The sequence below is a fragment of the Meriones unguiculatus genome, chromosome 3 (assembly GCF_030254825.1).
Source record: "Meriones unguiculatus strain TT.TT164.6M chromosome 3, Bangor_MerUng_6.1, whole genome shotgun sequence".
In the NCBI taxonomy this organism is placed as follows: Eukaryota; Metazoa; Chordata; class Mammalia; order Rodentia; family Muridae; genus Meriones; species Meriones unguiculatus.
In genome coordinates this window covers 97,068,799-97,083,395 of record NC_083351.1, presented here as the reverse complement: position 1 = coordinate 97,083,395, position 14,597 = coordinate 97,068,799, and the positions used below count along the sequence as shown (strand labels likewise).

At 41.0% G+C, this 14,597-nt stretch overlaps 1 protein-coding gene across 1 annotated transcript in view; it reads left to right on the top strand.

Annotated features, from left to right (window-relative positions):
* LOC132652861 (zinc finger protein 91-like) overlaps nucleotides 1–14,123 on the top strand; it is a 30,671-nt gene extending 16,548 nt beyond the window's left edge. The window contains exons 4-7 of the mRNA XM_060378794.1: nucleotides 1,336–1,433; nucleotides 5,861–5,987; nucleotides 6,475–6,570; nucleotides 12,265–14,123. Of these exons, the coding sequence (XP_060234777.1) occupies nucleotides 1,336–1,433; nucleotides 5,861–5,987; nucleotides 6,475–6,570; nucleotides 12,265–13,619 (1,676 nt within the window). The 3' untranslated portion in view covers nucleotides 13,620–14,123. The remainder of the gene's footprint in view (nucleotides 1–1,335; nucleotides 1,434–5,860; nucleotides 5,988–6,474; nucleotides 6,571–12,264) is intronic.
* The last annotated feature ends 474 nt before the right edge of the window (nucleotides 14,124–14,597 follow it).

Sequence of the window (14,597 nt, the reverse complement as noted above, 5' to 3'; positions counted from 1 at the left end):
ATTGTTCCCTGAGTGACGCCGCGTGCAGCTCGAGCCCGCCTTGGGCTTCTGGACAGCAGAGCTGCCCGGTAGTGGTGCGGTAGATAACAGTGCCAGGTCCGGGACTGCCAGCTAATGACGGTCACATGACTGCCTGCTCCTGAGGAGGGGCTGGGAGCTCACTGAACTGCTTTGCTGGGTCACGTGCTTCACGGGCTGCTCCTTTCTCACTCGGACGCGGTCAGATTCCGCAGTATCTTTAGAGCAAATGGGGTTTCTGGACCCTCTATGCTCTGTAGCCGGCCTGTTGTAACGGCCTTGAGGTCTGATTGTGTTCATTTTCTCTGCCGTTTGGAGAATTTACAGAGAGAACTCTGAGGCACAACAGGTCGCTTGTGGGAAATTCTGGAACTCAGCAATCAGAACTGTCAGAATAGGCAGCTGTAGAACAGCTTTGACTAGGGCAGCGAGAGCACACATGCAGTGGATACACAGAGAGGGGAGCTCCACCGAGTGGGCAAGCTGACACCCAGCTTCACCTTGAGGCCTGGATTTTCTTCAACCTTCGAAAGGTTCTCCATCTCTAACTTAAGGCTGAGTAACTTAAAAAAAAAAAAAAAAAAAAAGTCAGGTGTCTGCTTGGCCACAACGTTTGTGTCAGCATGTCTTGATCTGGCCTTAAATTGTTGAGCTGGTCCATGAGCAGCGCCCTAGGAGCAGGACACCAGCTCACATGGACTTGTTTATGGTGCGGGACTTTTGTGTCAGGTCAGCATGGTGAGGAAGCACAGACTTGTGTGTGGTCACAGTATTTGAAGTAACCAGACCTGTGATAGAACTTCAGCCTACTCTGAGGAACATTCTTGTCATTTGTGCATTTGTGAGGAGAAGACAGGACCCTCGGGTCCTTCCCACTTCATAGCACATTCAAGGCCAGTCTGTGGTAGAAAACACTTGAACATACTTGATGAGCGTAAGAAATACTTTCTGTGGGCTATTTCATGTCTCACAGTGAGCACCATGACAAATCCATACGTTCAGCGCTTTGCTGACTTAAGACCTATGTGTGCTTAACTTGTGTTGACTCATTCCACATGTAATTTTAACTTTTTCACTAACTTACTCTTGAATTCTGCTGAATAGATTATTTGTTTGCATTTACTGTGTGAGGAAAAATTTTCTATTCTTGCTTGAATATTCCTCCTATTTGAAGCGAATTCACTACTGTCAGATACTAATCTGTATTATTATTGTCATGACCTCCTGACGTTTTCTTCTGGTGTTCACCGAATCTTCCACTTTGCTCCTTCCACAGCTACACTGACACTCCATTATTTCTTCATTCCCTTTCTGCAGTTCTTGACTGTTGCAGGGCACTGTGGTTCACTTTCCTGGGTCCTTTCTGCAGCTGCAGCTGGGATGCCTTCCCTGTCCCCTGCACCGGAGGTTCAGCTGTGAGTAGATGCTTCTTACACTTAGCCAGGACAAAACCACTTCCCCCACTGTCCCTCACATGGTACTGCCATCTCCACCCAGTAAAGCAAACTGCTAGTGTGGGATTCCTTCCTCTTGCACAGGTGTGTGTCCACTTCCCCTCGATGTGTGGTGCTCTTTGCTCCCAGCTTCTTTCTTTGTATTTTCATATGAGGGAAGCAGTTACTTCTCTTTACATCTCATGCATGAGCCTTGCTCTGTTAGCCATGTCAAGCCTTGAACTCTGGAGAGGAGGTGTGCTGTGTGATGATATTGAGTTCCTGCTGATGTATGTGAGTATATCCCAGGCCCATGGAGAGAATTACAAAAGACTTGAACAGGAGTCAAACGTGTGTGCAAGGAGTCAACGTGAGCAGCACAGACATTACATTTTCATTTTCTCTTGTAAAAGTGTCTATCCTTGTGTCCTCCACAGTCATTATTAAATGCAGCAACATTATCATTGACATATTTTGAGTTGGAAGGTGTCTGGTTGCCCTGACAATTCTCTTAAAATCTGCATTCACTTGTTCTCTTCCTTCCAGGATCTATATACAGATAATTCGTCTGGATCAGAGTGCAGGTCCCCACTCTTTATTGGATGTTCTCCACTTACTGGTGCTTTAAGACTCAGGAAATACATGGACTCTTTAAAATCCACAAATTCATCTAGACATCTAATGTATAGAGCAAAGCATTCGATATTTAGTTTGAAATTATAATCCTGACTATATAATCCATGTTTTCCAAAAAGGACATTACATTTGGTCTTTCATGCTTTTTTCATGGTTCGACTTCCACTCTCTGAGTCATAGTGTTTCAAAACGTGGTGGCTTTATACAAAAATCAATGATCGTTTCATGCCACTGTTGTGTGAGGAAAGCCCTGGGACAAAGATCTTGTACTTGCTTCTCCGTGATGTGTGATATGTGTTGTGTGTTTTGTGTGTTTCAAGCACTATGTTGTATAGTGTGTAGACAGGCTGGTTTTGAATGGAGGGTCACTGGTGTTGAACCTGACCAGGAATCCCCTTCTCTCATTGCATCTTCTTTTACTTTCCTCCGATGTCCTGTTAGTCTTGACTTTTGTATGACCTCTCTGAAAAGGTATGTCTGAGGGACACTGACAGGAGCCGCAAGAGTTCTTAATACATCTCCTCTGTCCATTCTCTTGCTCTAGGCTTGCTTTTGGGACCAGCCTCTAGGCAATTTGGAGTAGTATATCCACCTCCCAACTATTATGAGAATAGTAGTAATTTTTAATGAGTGACAGTATTCCTGCCTTCAGTCAGACATTATTTGTATTTCTTCCCCATAGAAAGTGAATTTTGCAATTCTCTAATGCCTCCTGGATTTTGCCATTAATTGTATTAATGGCATCAATAGTAAAATTCCTTCTGAAGTTATCCTGTTCAAGGTCTTCTACCCGCCATCCACAGGAGATCGGCCTCAGGACAGCAGCTACTTTTCCGTATAGAACAGTGTCCCTTTGTGCTGTCACTAATAGGGAGTGAGCCTTGCAGTTAGTTCTCCAGTGGAAACCTCCTCTAGCTTTCTGAGAGACCAAAACTTGGTGACATTTTTCCATCTTCACTCTGCTCTGGGCTGTTACCATTCTCCATGGTAATCAATTTTCTGTTCTCTTGGAGTTCTCATAGTTAAAACAAATAATATAAGAGTTGAATCTTTGTTTTTTGTGGTTTTTTTCATGTGTTTTGTTTTGTTTATTTTCCCCCACTTGTAAAAGCCAAAAAGTGTTCTACTAGCTACAAAGATGCTGTGAACACAGTGTAGGTGCTTATCTCTTGAGCAATTAAATGGTGTTTTATTCACCAAGTTTCTCCATGCTCTCTGATTTGAAGATGTGTTTGTCGTCTCATTGCTGCTTAAATCTGCTCTTTGTTACAAGACATTTTTGGTGGTCATTCTACTAGAGATGTTGAACCAAACCCTTGTGAGCATGGATCCACCCTCCTCCTAGTGCTGAGAACACCACACACTTCAGTCACAATCACCTGACTCTGACCTGGAAGCCTCCTACCTCAGGACGAATGTCATAGTACCGGAAGGTGCTTTGCATGTTTCCAAGGTAGAGAAGCGATAACCTGACAGAGGACTGCCTGAACAGTGACACCATTAATATCCATGATATTCGTAGATGGGACTCCCATGCGGCCTCATTCTTAGGTGGAATGTACCTAAGACCTGCTGAGAATGGGGGAATTTTCTGCCCTGAGGAGAAACCCACTCACTACTCCTCCAGTGCAAAGGGGTCAGTCTTGCAAACACATGCACAGACAACCCTGAACAGAATCAGCTGTTCATATTTATATAGTGTATGTCTATACACACATTTGTAACAGTAATAATTAGAGGAAAACCATGCCTTTGAGATGGGAGTGTTGACTGACATGACAGAAGTTTGGAATGAGGAGTGAGGGGAAATGATATAATTATACTTTCACTGTACAGTTTTTCAGAAAAACAAACTAGTCTTGTCAGTTGTGACAATATGGGTGAACTTGGAAATTGTTTCACGAAGAAATAGATAAGTCTTATGATGTCATTGATAAATGCAAAGAGTTGTAATTCTCCTCAGCCTGCATCATCATGAGTCTGTGGCTGGGATCATACAGAGCAGCAGGTCCCCAAGAGCAATGTGATAAGAGCGCAGCGTGTGTTCACAATCCTGTGTCCCGAGGGCTAGGTGTGTGTAAGCAGTATGTAGTGTGCATTTCAGAAGCGTGGGACATGGTGTTGTTTTGTGCTTGACCACAAGATGGAAAGAAGTATAGTTTAAATTTCATTCTTCTAGTGCCTTCACCATCTCTGTGTCACAGTACATGACAAAGGCAACTCAAGGGAGGTTTTGTTTTGGTTCAAGGTTTGAAGAGATGTAGTTAATCATGATGAGGAAGGTGATGCTGTGATGGCAGGAACATGGAATTGGGACTCCTCAGCTCCTGACGTCTCTTTCATTTACTGGTTTCTGTTTCCAGATGGTCCTAATCCCTTTGTTTTATTGAGTGGTCTGATGAGCTGCAGACAAACGAGGACTTTCATTTAATTCTGCAGCAGATCCTGACAAAAATTGTCCTCTGCTTCCTAGAATGAAAGACTCAACTGTAGGCCTGGTCGGTGTGTGCTATAAACCTTCAGAAAACACTTCCTTCCAATCCTGGGTGACAAGTATTGAGGTTTTCAATTCTTCAGGAGGGGAGGGCTCACTCAAGCCCCAGAGTACTGCAATGGAATCACAAATTGGAAAGGCAGATCAAAATTTTTAATCACATCCTAGGCACAGTTCATTTCTCCTGATGTTTCCTGGTCCTCTCTTCATGGCTCCAGCTCTTATTTCCCCTCTTTTTCTCCTCCCCTTCGGAACATAGTGTTTGAGGAGATAAGCGTACCACAACTGAGAAAGACAATCCGGAGCTTACCCATGAAATTGTTACAAAATACCTCAATAATACTTAAATTGCTGGTAATTTTCATGTAGTAATAAAAGGCAAAATAACATGGACCATTCTCATAGGTCGTCCTGGGACTTTCTTCAATAAGGTATGATAAATGTAAATTGTTAAAATTAGAAAATTTTGAAATGAGCAAATGGTAGCATCAGCAAATATAATTCTTAGCCCTGGCACACTGATAACACAGGTGTTCTATGCACAAACCATGCTTTAGCGATAGCACAAACACGTCAGTCAATACCTGTCAGTACCTGGAAAGGGAAAATGACTAAAGATCAGTGTGATGTCTGTTTGAATTCTCAAACGGTGGAGTTAGTCCTCTACTTGGTGATTTTTTTTTTTATCGTGTTCACATCTTTATTTTTCCAAGTTCTTTCTGTATTGTTCTTCCCTTTGCCTGCCCCATCTCAGGTTTCTTGTCACTGTCATTTGCATCACTTCTGAGCTCTGTACAAATTCAGAAACTCAGACTGCAACCACAGCCACTGCATCAGAATCTGTGTTTTCATCTCATTTCACTTTCATGATTGTGCATATTAAGTGTTGAGAAATTCCTTCTTCCATACCATGACTTTCTCCTGTGAGCAGTGAAGGTGTGTGTATATATGTATGTATGTTTGTATATCGACAGTGCAAGCATATGGCACTAATATACATTCTTGTGCGTTTCTATACATGTAGAACCACCGGCCTTGGGTGAGCACCACCAATGTGTGCTGTGCTACCTCACATCAGTCACCAATTAAGAAAATGCCCTAGGTTTCCCTACAGGACAGTCTCCAGGAGACTTTTTCTCAGTTATGCTTCTCTCTTCTCAAATGACCCTAGCTAGTGCCACGTTGACAGGAGAAGTATCCAGCCCAGTGCATCTTGGTATTTATATGAGTATTAATGGTTTAATTAAAGTTATATTGCATTCATTGGTCTTTATTTCAGGAAATGCTGTCCTTCTGGGATGTGGCCATTGATTTCTCCCCAGAAGAGAAAGAATGCCTGGAGCCTGCTCAGTGGAATTTGTACAGGGATGTGATGTTGGAGAATTACAGCAACCTTGTGTTCCTGGGTGAGGATTGCATCTATAGTGAATTTGTATCTCACCATCCACATGTAGCTTCCCCACTTTGTGCAATATCTTGTGGGAGTATTTGTGTTTCAGTGGTGAGTTTTATGTCCTTTTAAATAAATGAGGCAGGTTGTTCCGTAGCTAAGCGCAATATCATTGTTTTTCTCTTTGTGTGTTTCACCTGTCTGTGTTTTAAGTGTACATCCTTCATTATTAGAAATTTAATGGCATGAGGCATGGAGCACACTTGTTAATTAAAGTGATTGACAATTCAGTTTTAATGTTTTTCCCTTGAAATGAAACTCAGAATCTGTACATTGTACATTCTTCATGTATTATAGTATACCTGTCAGAAACCATTTAAGGAACTAATTGTCTGCAGTCATTAATGCATCGTCTCTTTCCTTATGCATGCTGTACTGGAAGGGTCATGTCAATTCCTAGTATAAGAACACTTAACAATCTTGTTCCCTTTTTCTACAAACAGGTCTTGCTGGCTCTAAGCCACATCTGGTGACATTTCTGGAGCAAAGTCAAGGGCTGACGGGTGTGAAGAGACAAAGAGCAGCCCCTGTGCATTCAGGTCTGTTGAAATGAGAGGTCAGGAGCAGAGTTGAGGTGCAGGCTTTCCCATGTGCCTGGAAACACAATATGGGAATAATTCTTGAGTTCTCGCCTTCTGGTCTTTGCTGTCAGAGAAGCACATCTCTCAAGCATTTATGGTGCTTTGAGTCTCTGAGGCTTTCCCTAACAGTGAGTTGTGCTTGTATTTCCAGTGACTTCAAGGTTTTCCTTTTTGTTCAGTTTCCATTGTAATCTAAGACTCAGTGCTGGTCAGACTGAGAGTCATTTAGGCAGGGGTTGAGAGCAGGCTCATGCCAGAAAGATCTCTACACCTAGGTGAGGATGACTGGTTTATAAATCCAAACCCACAGTTCCGTCACACAGGCAGGCAGGCAGGGCAGAAGGCTCAGCAGTTTCAGCTCTGCTGATTAGAACAACTAGGGGTTGAGAGCAGTTGGATGAAAGCTAGACAAAATGGAGTCACTTTGGGCAGTTCCTTCCCCACTGATCTTAGGGAAGAGTCAAAGCACTGACTTACTCTATAAGGTATTATATTGGGCCAGTAGGTACACTAACTTAACAGACGCTGTTTTTGTTTTTTCAATGAAGTTTTATCCCCAGTTGATTATGAGGGCCATGTCGAGAGACTTAAGCTACAAGGATCAGAGATCTTTAAATCCCTTAGTTGTTAATTATCCATGGATCCCCCTCAAACCAGCAATTGTGTGTGCCTCTGTTTCATACCAGTTAATAAGTTTAGGCCTTTTACTGAGTTGTAATGCTCTATTTAGTATTTTTTAGGAAAATATTTTTATTGTGTATAAGGACTGGTATTCACCTACATGTACAGTCATGAATCATTAAACAAATCAGAAAATTTTATTTATAGAGCCATCATTCCCAGATACATCAGAGATAGTAAACTGTTTTGTTTCAGAGTCCAGTCATGTGTAGTGATTGTGGCTAGCCTACAGATTATATATGTTGTAGAAGATTAGTAGTATTTAATTTTTTTTTAATTTTTTATTATTAGTAACATTTTATTAACTTTGTATCCTAGCTGTATCCCTCTCCCTCATTTCCTCCCTGACCCTTTCCAAGTCCACTGATTGGGTAGGACCTCTTCCCCTTTCATCTGACTCTGTTTTATCAAGTATCTTCCTGACTGCATGCAAAGTCCTCCTCTGTGGCTTAGCAGGACTGCTCTTCCCTTGGTGGGTGGGGAGCTCACAGAGCCTGCCATTGAGTTCATGTCAGGAATAGTCCCTGTTCCCCTTTCTAGGGAAGGAATTGGTTACTGAGCTATCATGGGCTACATCCGAGCAGAGATTCTAAGTTATATCCATACATGGTCCTTGGTGGAGTATTAGTCTCAGAAAAGACCTCTATGCCCAGATATATTTGGTACTTGTGGAGCTCCTATCCTCTCTACATCATACTAACTCCCCCTTCTTTCATAAGATTCCCTGCACTCTGCTGAAGGATGATTATGAGTGTTATTTAGTACCTGCTTTGAGACACTGCTAGGTACAGTGTTTCTACCTCTAGCTAGGTAGGCTCCTGTCCTGTTACTTGTTTTCTCCTACGTCCAATGCCCATCCCATTTGTGTTTCTAAGTGAGGATTGATCATTTTTCCCTGGGTTTTCTTCCTTATTTATCCTCTTTAGGTGTATAGATTTCATTTTGTTTATCATGTCTTATAGGTCTATATAAGTGAGTATATACCATCAAAATGGATAAAATAAAAAAACTCAAATGACAACACGTGCTGGAGAGGCTGGAGAGGCTGTGGAGAAAGGGAAACCCTCCTCCATTGCCGGTGGGAATGCAAACTTGTACACCCACTTTGGAAATCAATGTGGTGCATTCTCAGACAATTAGGCATAGTTCTTCCTCAAGACCCAGGTATTCCACTCCTAGGCATATACCCAAAATTTGCTCAAGTACACAACAAGGATATTTGCTCAGCCATGTTTGTAGCAGGTTTATTTATAATAACCAGACCTGGAAACAACCCAGATGTCCATCAGTGGAGGAATGGATACAGAAATTGTCGTACTTTTATACAATGGAATACTACTCAGCCATCAAAAACGAGGAAATCATGAAATTTGCAGGCAGATGGTGGGATCTAGAAAAGATCATTCTGAGTGAGGTATCTCAGAAGGAGTATTTAATATTGATCCATATGATTATTAAATGCACCAGTTATTATTTAACACACTATAGTAAAAATAAATGATACAGAAGCCGGTTGAGATTTTTAATAAGCCTAATTCTGAAAGCTTATTGATGAGCTGCTAATCATTGTCTAGTTTTCATCTTTACATATCCACAAAGACAAATATTTTAAAGCCTTAGTACCAAGTACGTGATAGGAAAACATTTTAGAAAATTTTCATCATTCACAAAGAACTTTTGGGATGACTTTCATTAACATGAGTGTAAGTGATATGAAAAAAACCTGTAAAGTTACTTTCTTACAATGATTTCATACCTAGTTCTGTAGAAAGTGTACAAACTTTCAGATGCACAAACACAGTGCAAAGTCTGTTACAGAACTGTCCAAAGGAACTCCATTTAGGCTGAGTTTTACCCTTGCTTACTGAGTTTCCTGGGCTGTCTTGTTGATCTGCCTCTGCCTGTCACACAGTCAAGGAGCAATCCTGACCCAGGACAGGGGCTTTGGAAGAAACTCTGTGACAGATATGCTTTGTTTTGAAGTGGGTGGGGCATATCTTATCTCCAGGTGAGCTTTTCAGTGAGCTAAAACAGCATGTGATTTATAAACATGTTATCCATATTGAAAAGGCATTTGTTTTTCTATAAGACTGAACTCTGTCACTACCATATCCAGAACTGGTTTCTGTGTCTTCAGGTGTGGGCAGATACCCTGAGAAGCTCAACATGTATTTTCTCTCTCATAGATACCAATGTTTAGGATAATATACTGATTCTGTGAGGCAGCGACATATTGGCTCTGTTGTGGATCAACATCTAATCTTTAAGTACACAAATACCTGTCGCTTAGAGACGTTTAAACAGAAAACCACAACAACTAGACATCCAAAGACAGCAGAAAGTTCTAGAAATGAAATTAAGAGTACCTGAGGGTAGTGGAACAGAAACAAGGGCTGACATTAGCCACAGGGCAAAGGAGTCCCCAAAACACAGAAAAAGTCCTATCTCAGAGGAAGCAACCTTGCAGACCCAGTATAGAGGATCCAACATGGCTTTTATCTCCATTCTCCTACACAAGCAGTGTAGCTTAGGGACTTCAAGACAGAAAAACTGGATGCAACCTCTTGTCCACACTGAGCTTGAGTCGTGTCCTTGAGATGTCTGGGTTTCTGCTCCTGCCTACTCTGCAGGCCCTGGTCCTGCTGAGAAAACAGTGACCTTGTGTTTTGTTCCCACAGCTTCCTTGTGTTCTGCAGTAGAGAAGGTCTGTCCCCTACATGGACCTTATTGTGCATGGTTCCATGAGTGAAATTCCGTAGCTCAACTTCCACCCACCTGAGTACCCTTGGGGGATGTGGCTGGGTGTTGACTAGGTTTAGGTTCCTGACAAGACCATAATGGGGAGCTTAGTGCTGGGCATGTGTGAGTTGAAGTGGAATAGACATGGAGTTTCTGAGAATCAGTAATACAACCTCAGAAAGAAGGTTGGTACCCCTCATTGCACACAGGCAGGACAGAGCAACCCACAGCTTCCAGTCACCTCAATTCCAACTTGAGCTCAAATAGTGGCCTGACTCCCTGTTTCATGGTGAGGGTCAGAAAAAGGTATAAAACCTAAGACACAGAACAATAGCTGAGACAGCATACATTGAATAGATTATTCAGTTATTCATTCAGCATCCATAGAAATGACATAAGGCATGGAATTAATTGAAAACTGTCATGCATTTCTTCTACAGTCAACATCTTTACTGTTAGAAGGAGAGCCAGGGGCAGTGGTGCATGCCTGTAATCCTAGTACTCGGGAGGTAAAGGCAGGCAGATCAATGTGAGTTTGAGGCCATCCTGGTCTACAAAGCAAGTCCAGGACAGCCAACGCTTCAAGGAGAAATCCTTTCACAGAAAGGGGAAAAAAGGCAAGTTAGGGAAAGAGTTCCTGTCAGTCATTTTTTCACTTTATACTCTGTTCATAAGAAAAACATCTCCACCTACCTTCTTGGACTACAAGGAGGAGTAGGTTGGGTCTTGGTGTCAGAAAATACATTGGTCATTTCGGGACCTCTGGCTCTTATTGCATTGGGTTTATCAAGCCAAACCCACAATTGCTCATACCAGAGGCAGGCCAGGGGCCTAAATATTCAAACATTTAAATTCCATCGATTCAAACAATTCAAACAGTAGATCTTTGAAACCTGCATGTGAGGCTGCATGACAGTGTTTTCTCAGCACTACTGGTTAACCTGAGGAGTTGGGTAAAACTCAGCCTAAATGGAGTCCCTTTGGACAGTTCTGTAACAGACTTTCTACTGTTCATGTGCATCTGCAAGTTTGTACACTTGTCTACAGACCTAGGTATGAAATCATTGTAAGAAAGTAACTTCACAGGCTTTTTTTTTCCATATCACTTACACTCATGTTAATGAAAGTCATCCCAAAAGTTCTTTGTGAATGATGAAAATTTTCTAAAATGTTTTTCCTATCACATACTTGGTACTAAGGCTTTAAAATGTGTGCCCTTTATGGATATGTGAAGGTTAAAACTAGAGAATGATTAGCAGCTCATCAATAAGCTTTCAGAATTTCGTGGATTCAAGATTTGCTTTACTTTCCAATTTGGTATTCTGCGTTGTTATATATAAGTGTGCATTACCTATAGTCATTTCTTTCACATATCCTATATACTTTGTTGAATGGATAAAACACTTCTGATGTTTGTCCAATCTCACACAATCACAATTATCTTTATTTTCTATGCTTTGCTATATAACTTCATACCTGTAAGGCCAAATAATATCTGTATTGCCTGATGGGTTTATCTAGTAAAATGCCCTTTCAACTTCCTTGGCTATTTAGCTATGAATAATGCCATTACTTCTATGTTGTATTTGATTGTGCTCTTACTTCAACAGAAAGATAGATTGTTTCCACCTACTGTATCTTGTGAATTATGCTCGGTGAATTTTGGTGTTGAAATATATACTAGTTTCTCATTGATGCTTCCTTATGTAAGGGTAGATGTCTCCATTTTGAAAGATTAACCTTATACCTAGATCCCCTGTTCAAAGGAAGCGCATTGGCTGCTCAGTTTCCCAGTTGGTTTACTAGCAAGGAGAGCAGGGGATGTCTCTCATATGAACTCAGTGGCTGTCTCTGTGATCACTTCCCCCTGGGTTGTACAGCCTTGCCAGGCCACAGAGGAAGATATTGCAGACAATTGTGATGAGACCTGATAGGCTGGTGACAGATCAAAGGGGAGGAGGACCTCCCCTATCAGGGGACTAGGGAAAGGACATAGGGGGAGAAGAAGTATGGTGGGTGGAACTGGGAGGAGATGAGGGTAGGGCCTGTAATAGTGATACATAGTGAATAAATTGTAATAAATAAATAAATAAGAAATTATAAATTATACCTGTATTAAATTATAAATTGTAATAAATACATAAAAGAAAATTTTAAAAAAGAAAAAAAGGATAGCTTTATAAATATAAAGAATATTGCTTAACTTTTCATATCTCAACTTTGGCTTAATAGGAACAATACTCATTGATCATAATTATCACATGACGGCCATTGATTATAAATCACTCCTTGTTCAGCACAAAGGAATTAATGCAGGGAAGAAACCCTACAAGTGTGAAGAATGTGGAAAGCACCTCAGTTCTCGTAGAACACTTTCCATACACCAGAAACTTCATACTGGAGAAAAACCCTATGAATGTAAAGAATGTCACAAGGCCTTTAGCACTCGCTCATCACTTTGTACACATGCAAAAAATCATACTGATGAAAAAACCTACAGGTGTAAACAATGTGGTAGATCATTTTATTATCTTTCAGTGCTGAAGAAACATGAAAGAATTCATTCTGGAGAGAAACCCTACAAGTGTGAAGAATGTGGCAAACACCTCAGTTCTCGTAGGACACTTTCTATACACCAGAGACTTCATACTGGAGAAAAACCCTATGAATGTAAAGAATGTCACAAGGCCTTTAGCTCTAGCTCATCACTGTTTATACACGAGAAAAATCATACTGATGAAAAGACCTACAAGTGTGAAGAATGTGGCAGAATGTTTTACTATCCTTCAATGCTGAAGCAACATCTAAGAAGTCATTCTGGAGAAAAACCCCACAAATGTGAAGAATGTGGAGAATCCTTTTGTGATCCCTCATTCCTTAAGCAACATCAAAGAATTCACTGTGCAGAAAATCCCTACAACAATGAAGAATGTGGAAAAACATTATCCTGTTCTCCACACCTGCAGGAACATCAAATTCATACAGTAAGGAAACCACACAAGTGTGAAGAATGTCATAAAGCCTTTCGTTTTTACTCTGGCCTTAGAGCACACAAGGTAGTTCATACTGGAGAGAAACCCTACCAGTGTAAAGAATGTCATAAAGCCTTTCGTTATTACTCAGCTCTTAAAATACACAAGACAGTTCATTCTGGAGAGAAGCCCTACAAGTGTGAAGAGTGCGCCATGGGCTTTTGCTTACCATCGTGGCTTAGGAGACATCAAAAGATTCACTCTGAAGACAATTCCTACAAGTGTGAAAAATGTTACAGAAGGTTTTCCTGTTCTGCAAGCCTTCAGGAACATCAAACAATTCATACTGGAGAGAAACCCCACGGTTGTGACAAATGTCGCAAAACCTTTCGTTATCACTCGTCTCTTAAGAGACATAAGATAGTTCATAGTAGAGAGAAATTCTACAAGTGTGAAGAGTGTGGCAAGTCTTTCTGCTCATCTAAATACCTTAGAAGACATGAAAAAATTCACTCTAGAGTCAAGCCACACAAGTGTGGGAAATGTGGCAAAGCCTTTGTTAAGGGTTGTAGCCTTAGTCGACACATGACAGTCCATACTGGAGAAAAATGCTAAAAGTTTACTCTTGTTTAGCCCTTAAAAGACATCAGATGATTCATTCTGAATACAAACTCCATTAGTGTGTGCTAACAATTCAAACCTTCTCCAACTCATATGAATCCACAGAGTCGACCACTGTGCCCTCACCACCAGTGTGTTTAATCAGTGTGTTTGAATTTGGCTTTGACTGATGGGTTTCTTTTCTCTGGAACTATAAATGTTTCCTGAAATGGTTATCATGTTGTAACTTGGTCCTTTGAGCGCCCTGAATCTGAGATCTGGGTTGTGGTGTAGGTACTTTTCTTTTCCCTGTTATGTCACCCAACCCTGTCGTATCATTGCCTCTGAGTATATAAGAAGCTCCCTAAACTCACGTGTGTCACCAGATTGACTTTAGTAAAATGGTCTACATGGTCTCTAACCTGGTTGAGTAGGCATTAGTGTTTTTCTACCAGGAAGAGCTAACAACATATTGTCAGTCATCCTTGGTTTAGAATAAAGAATCTCTTACTCTCTTTAGTTCAGAGCAGTGTTTCTCATATGACTCCAACTGCCCTGTCTTAGAAACTTGGAGTTATTCTGAAATAAGGACCCAAGCCATATGCACCCACTCAGCAGGAGTGATGTGTTTGATCAGCCGATATGTGTTTGTCAATTACTTAGCTATTGATACAGATTCTAAAAATTCATATCAAATTTGAATTTACTAATTTATGTAAACAGTTAAACAAGGGCAATTGAACCCTAAAAGTTAACAATCTAACTTATAAATAATAAATGTCCTTAAGGTGCCTAAAATTATTTTAGTCATGCTAAGTATAAATGAAGTTTATTTGCAGAAATTTATAGATGAATGGGTCCCTTCTTTTGTGCTGTAGAACGGAATAGTGAAACAAACATAACATGAGAGCTCAGTATACATCTCAGATGAGTGTAACCTACTAACTTTTAAAACCATACCCTCACTCACTTCTCATTGTGAGCCTTTGTGAC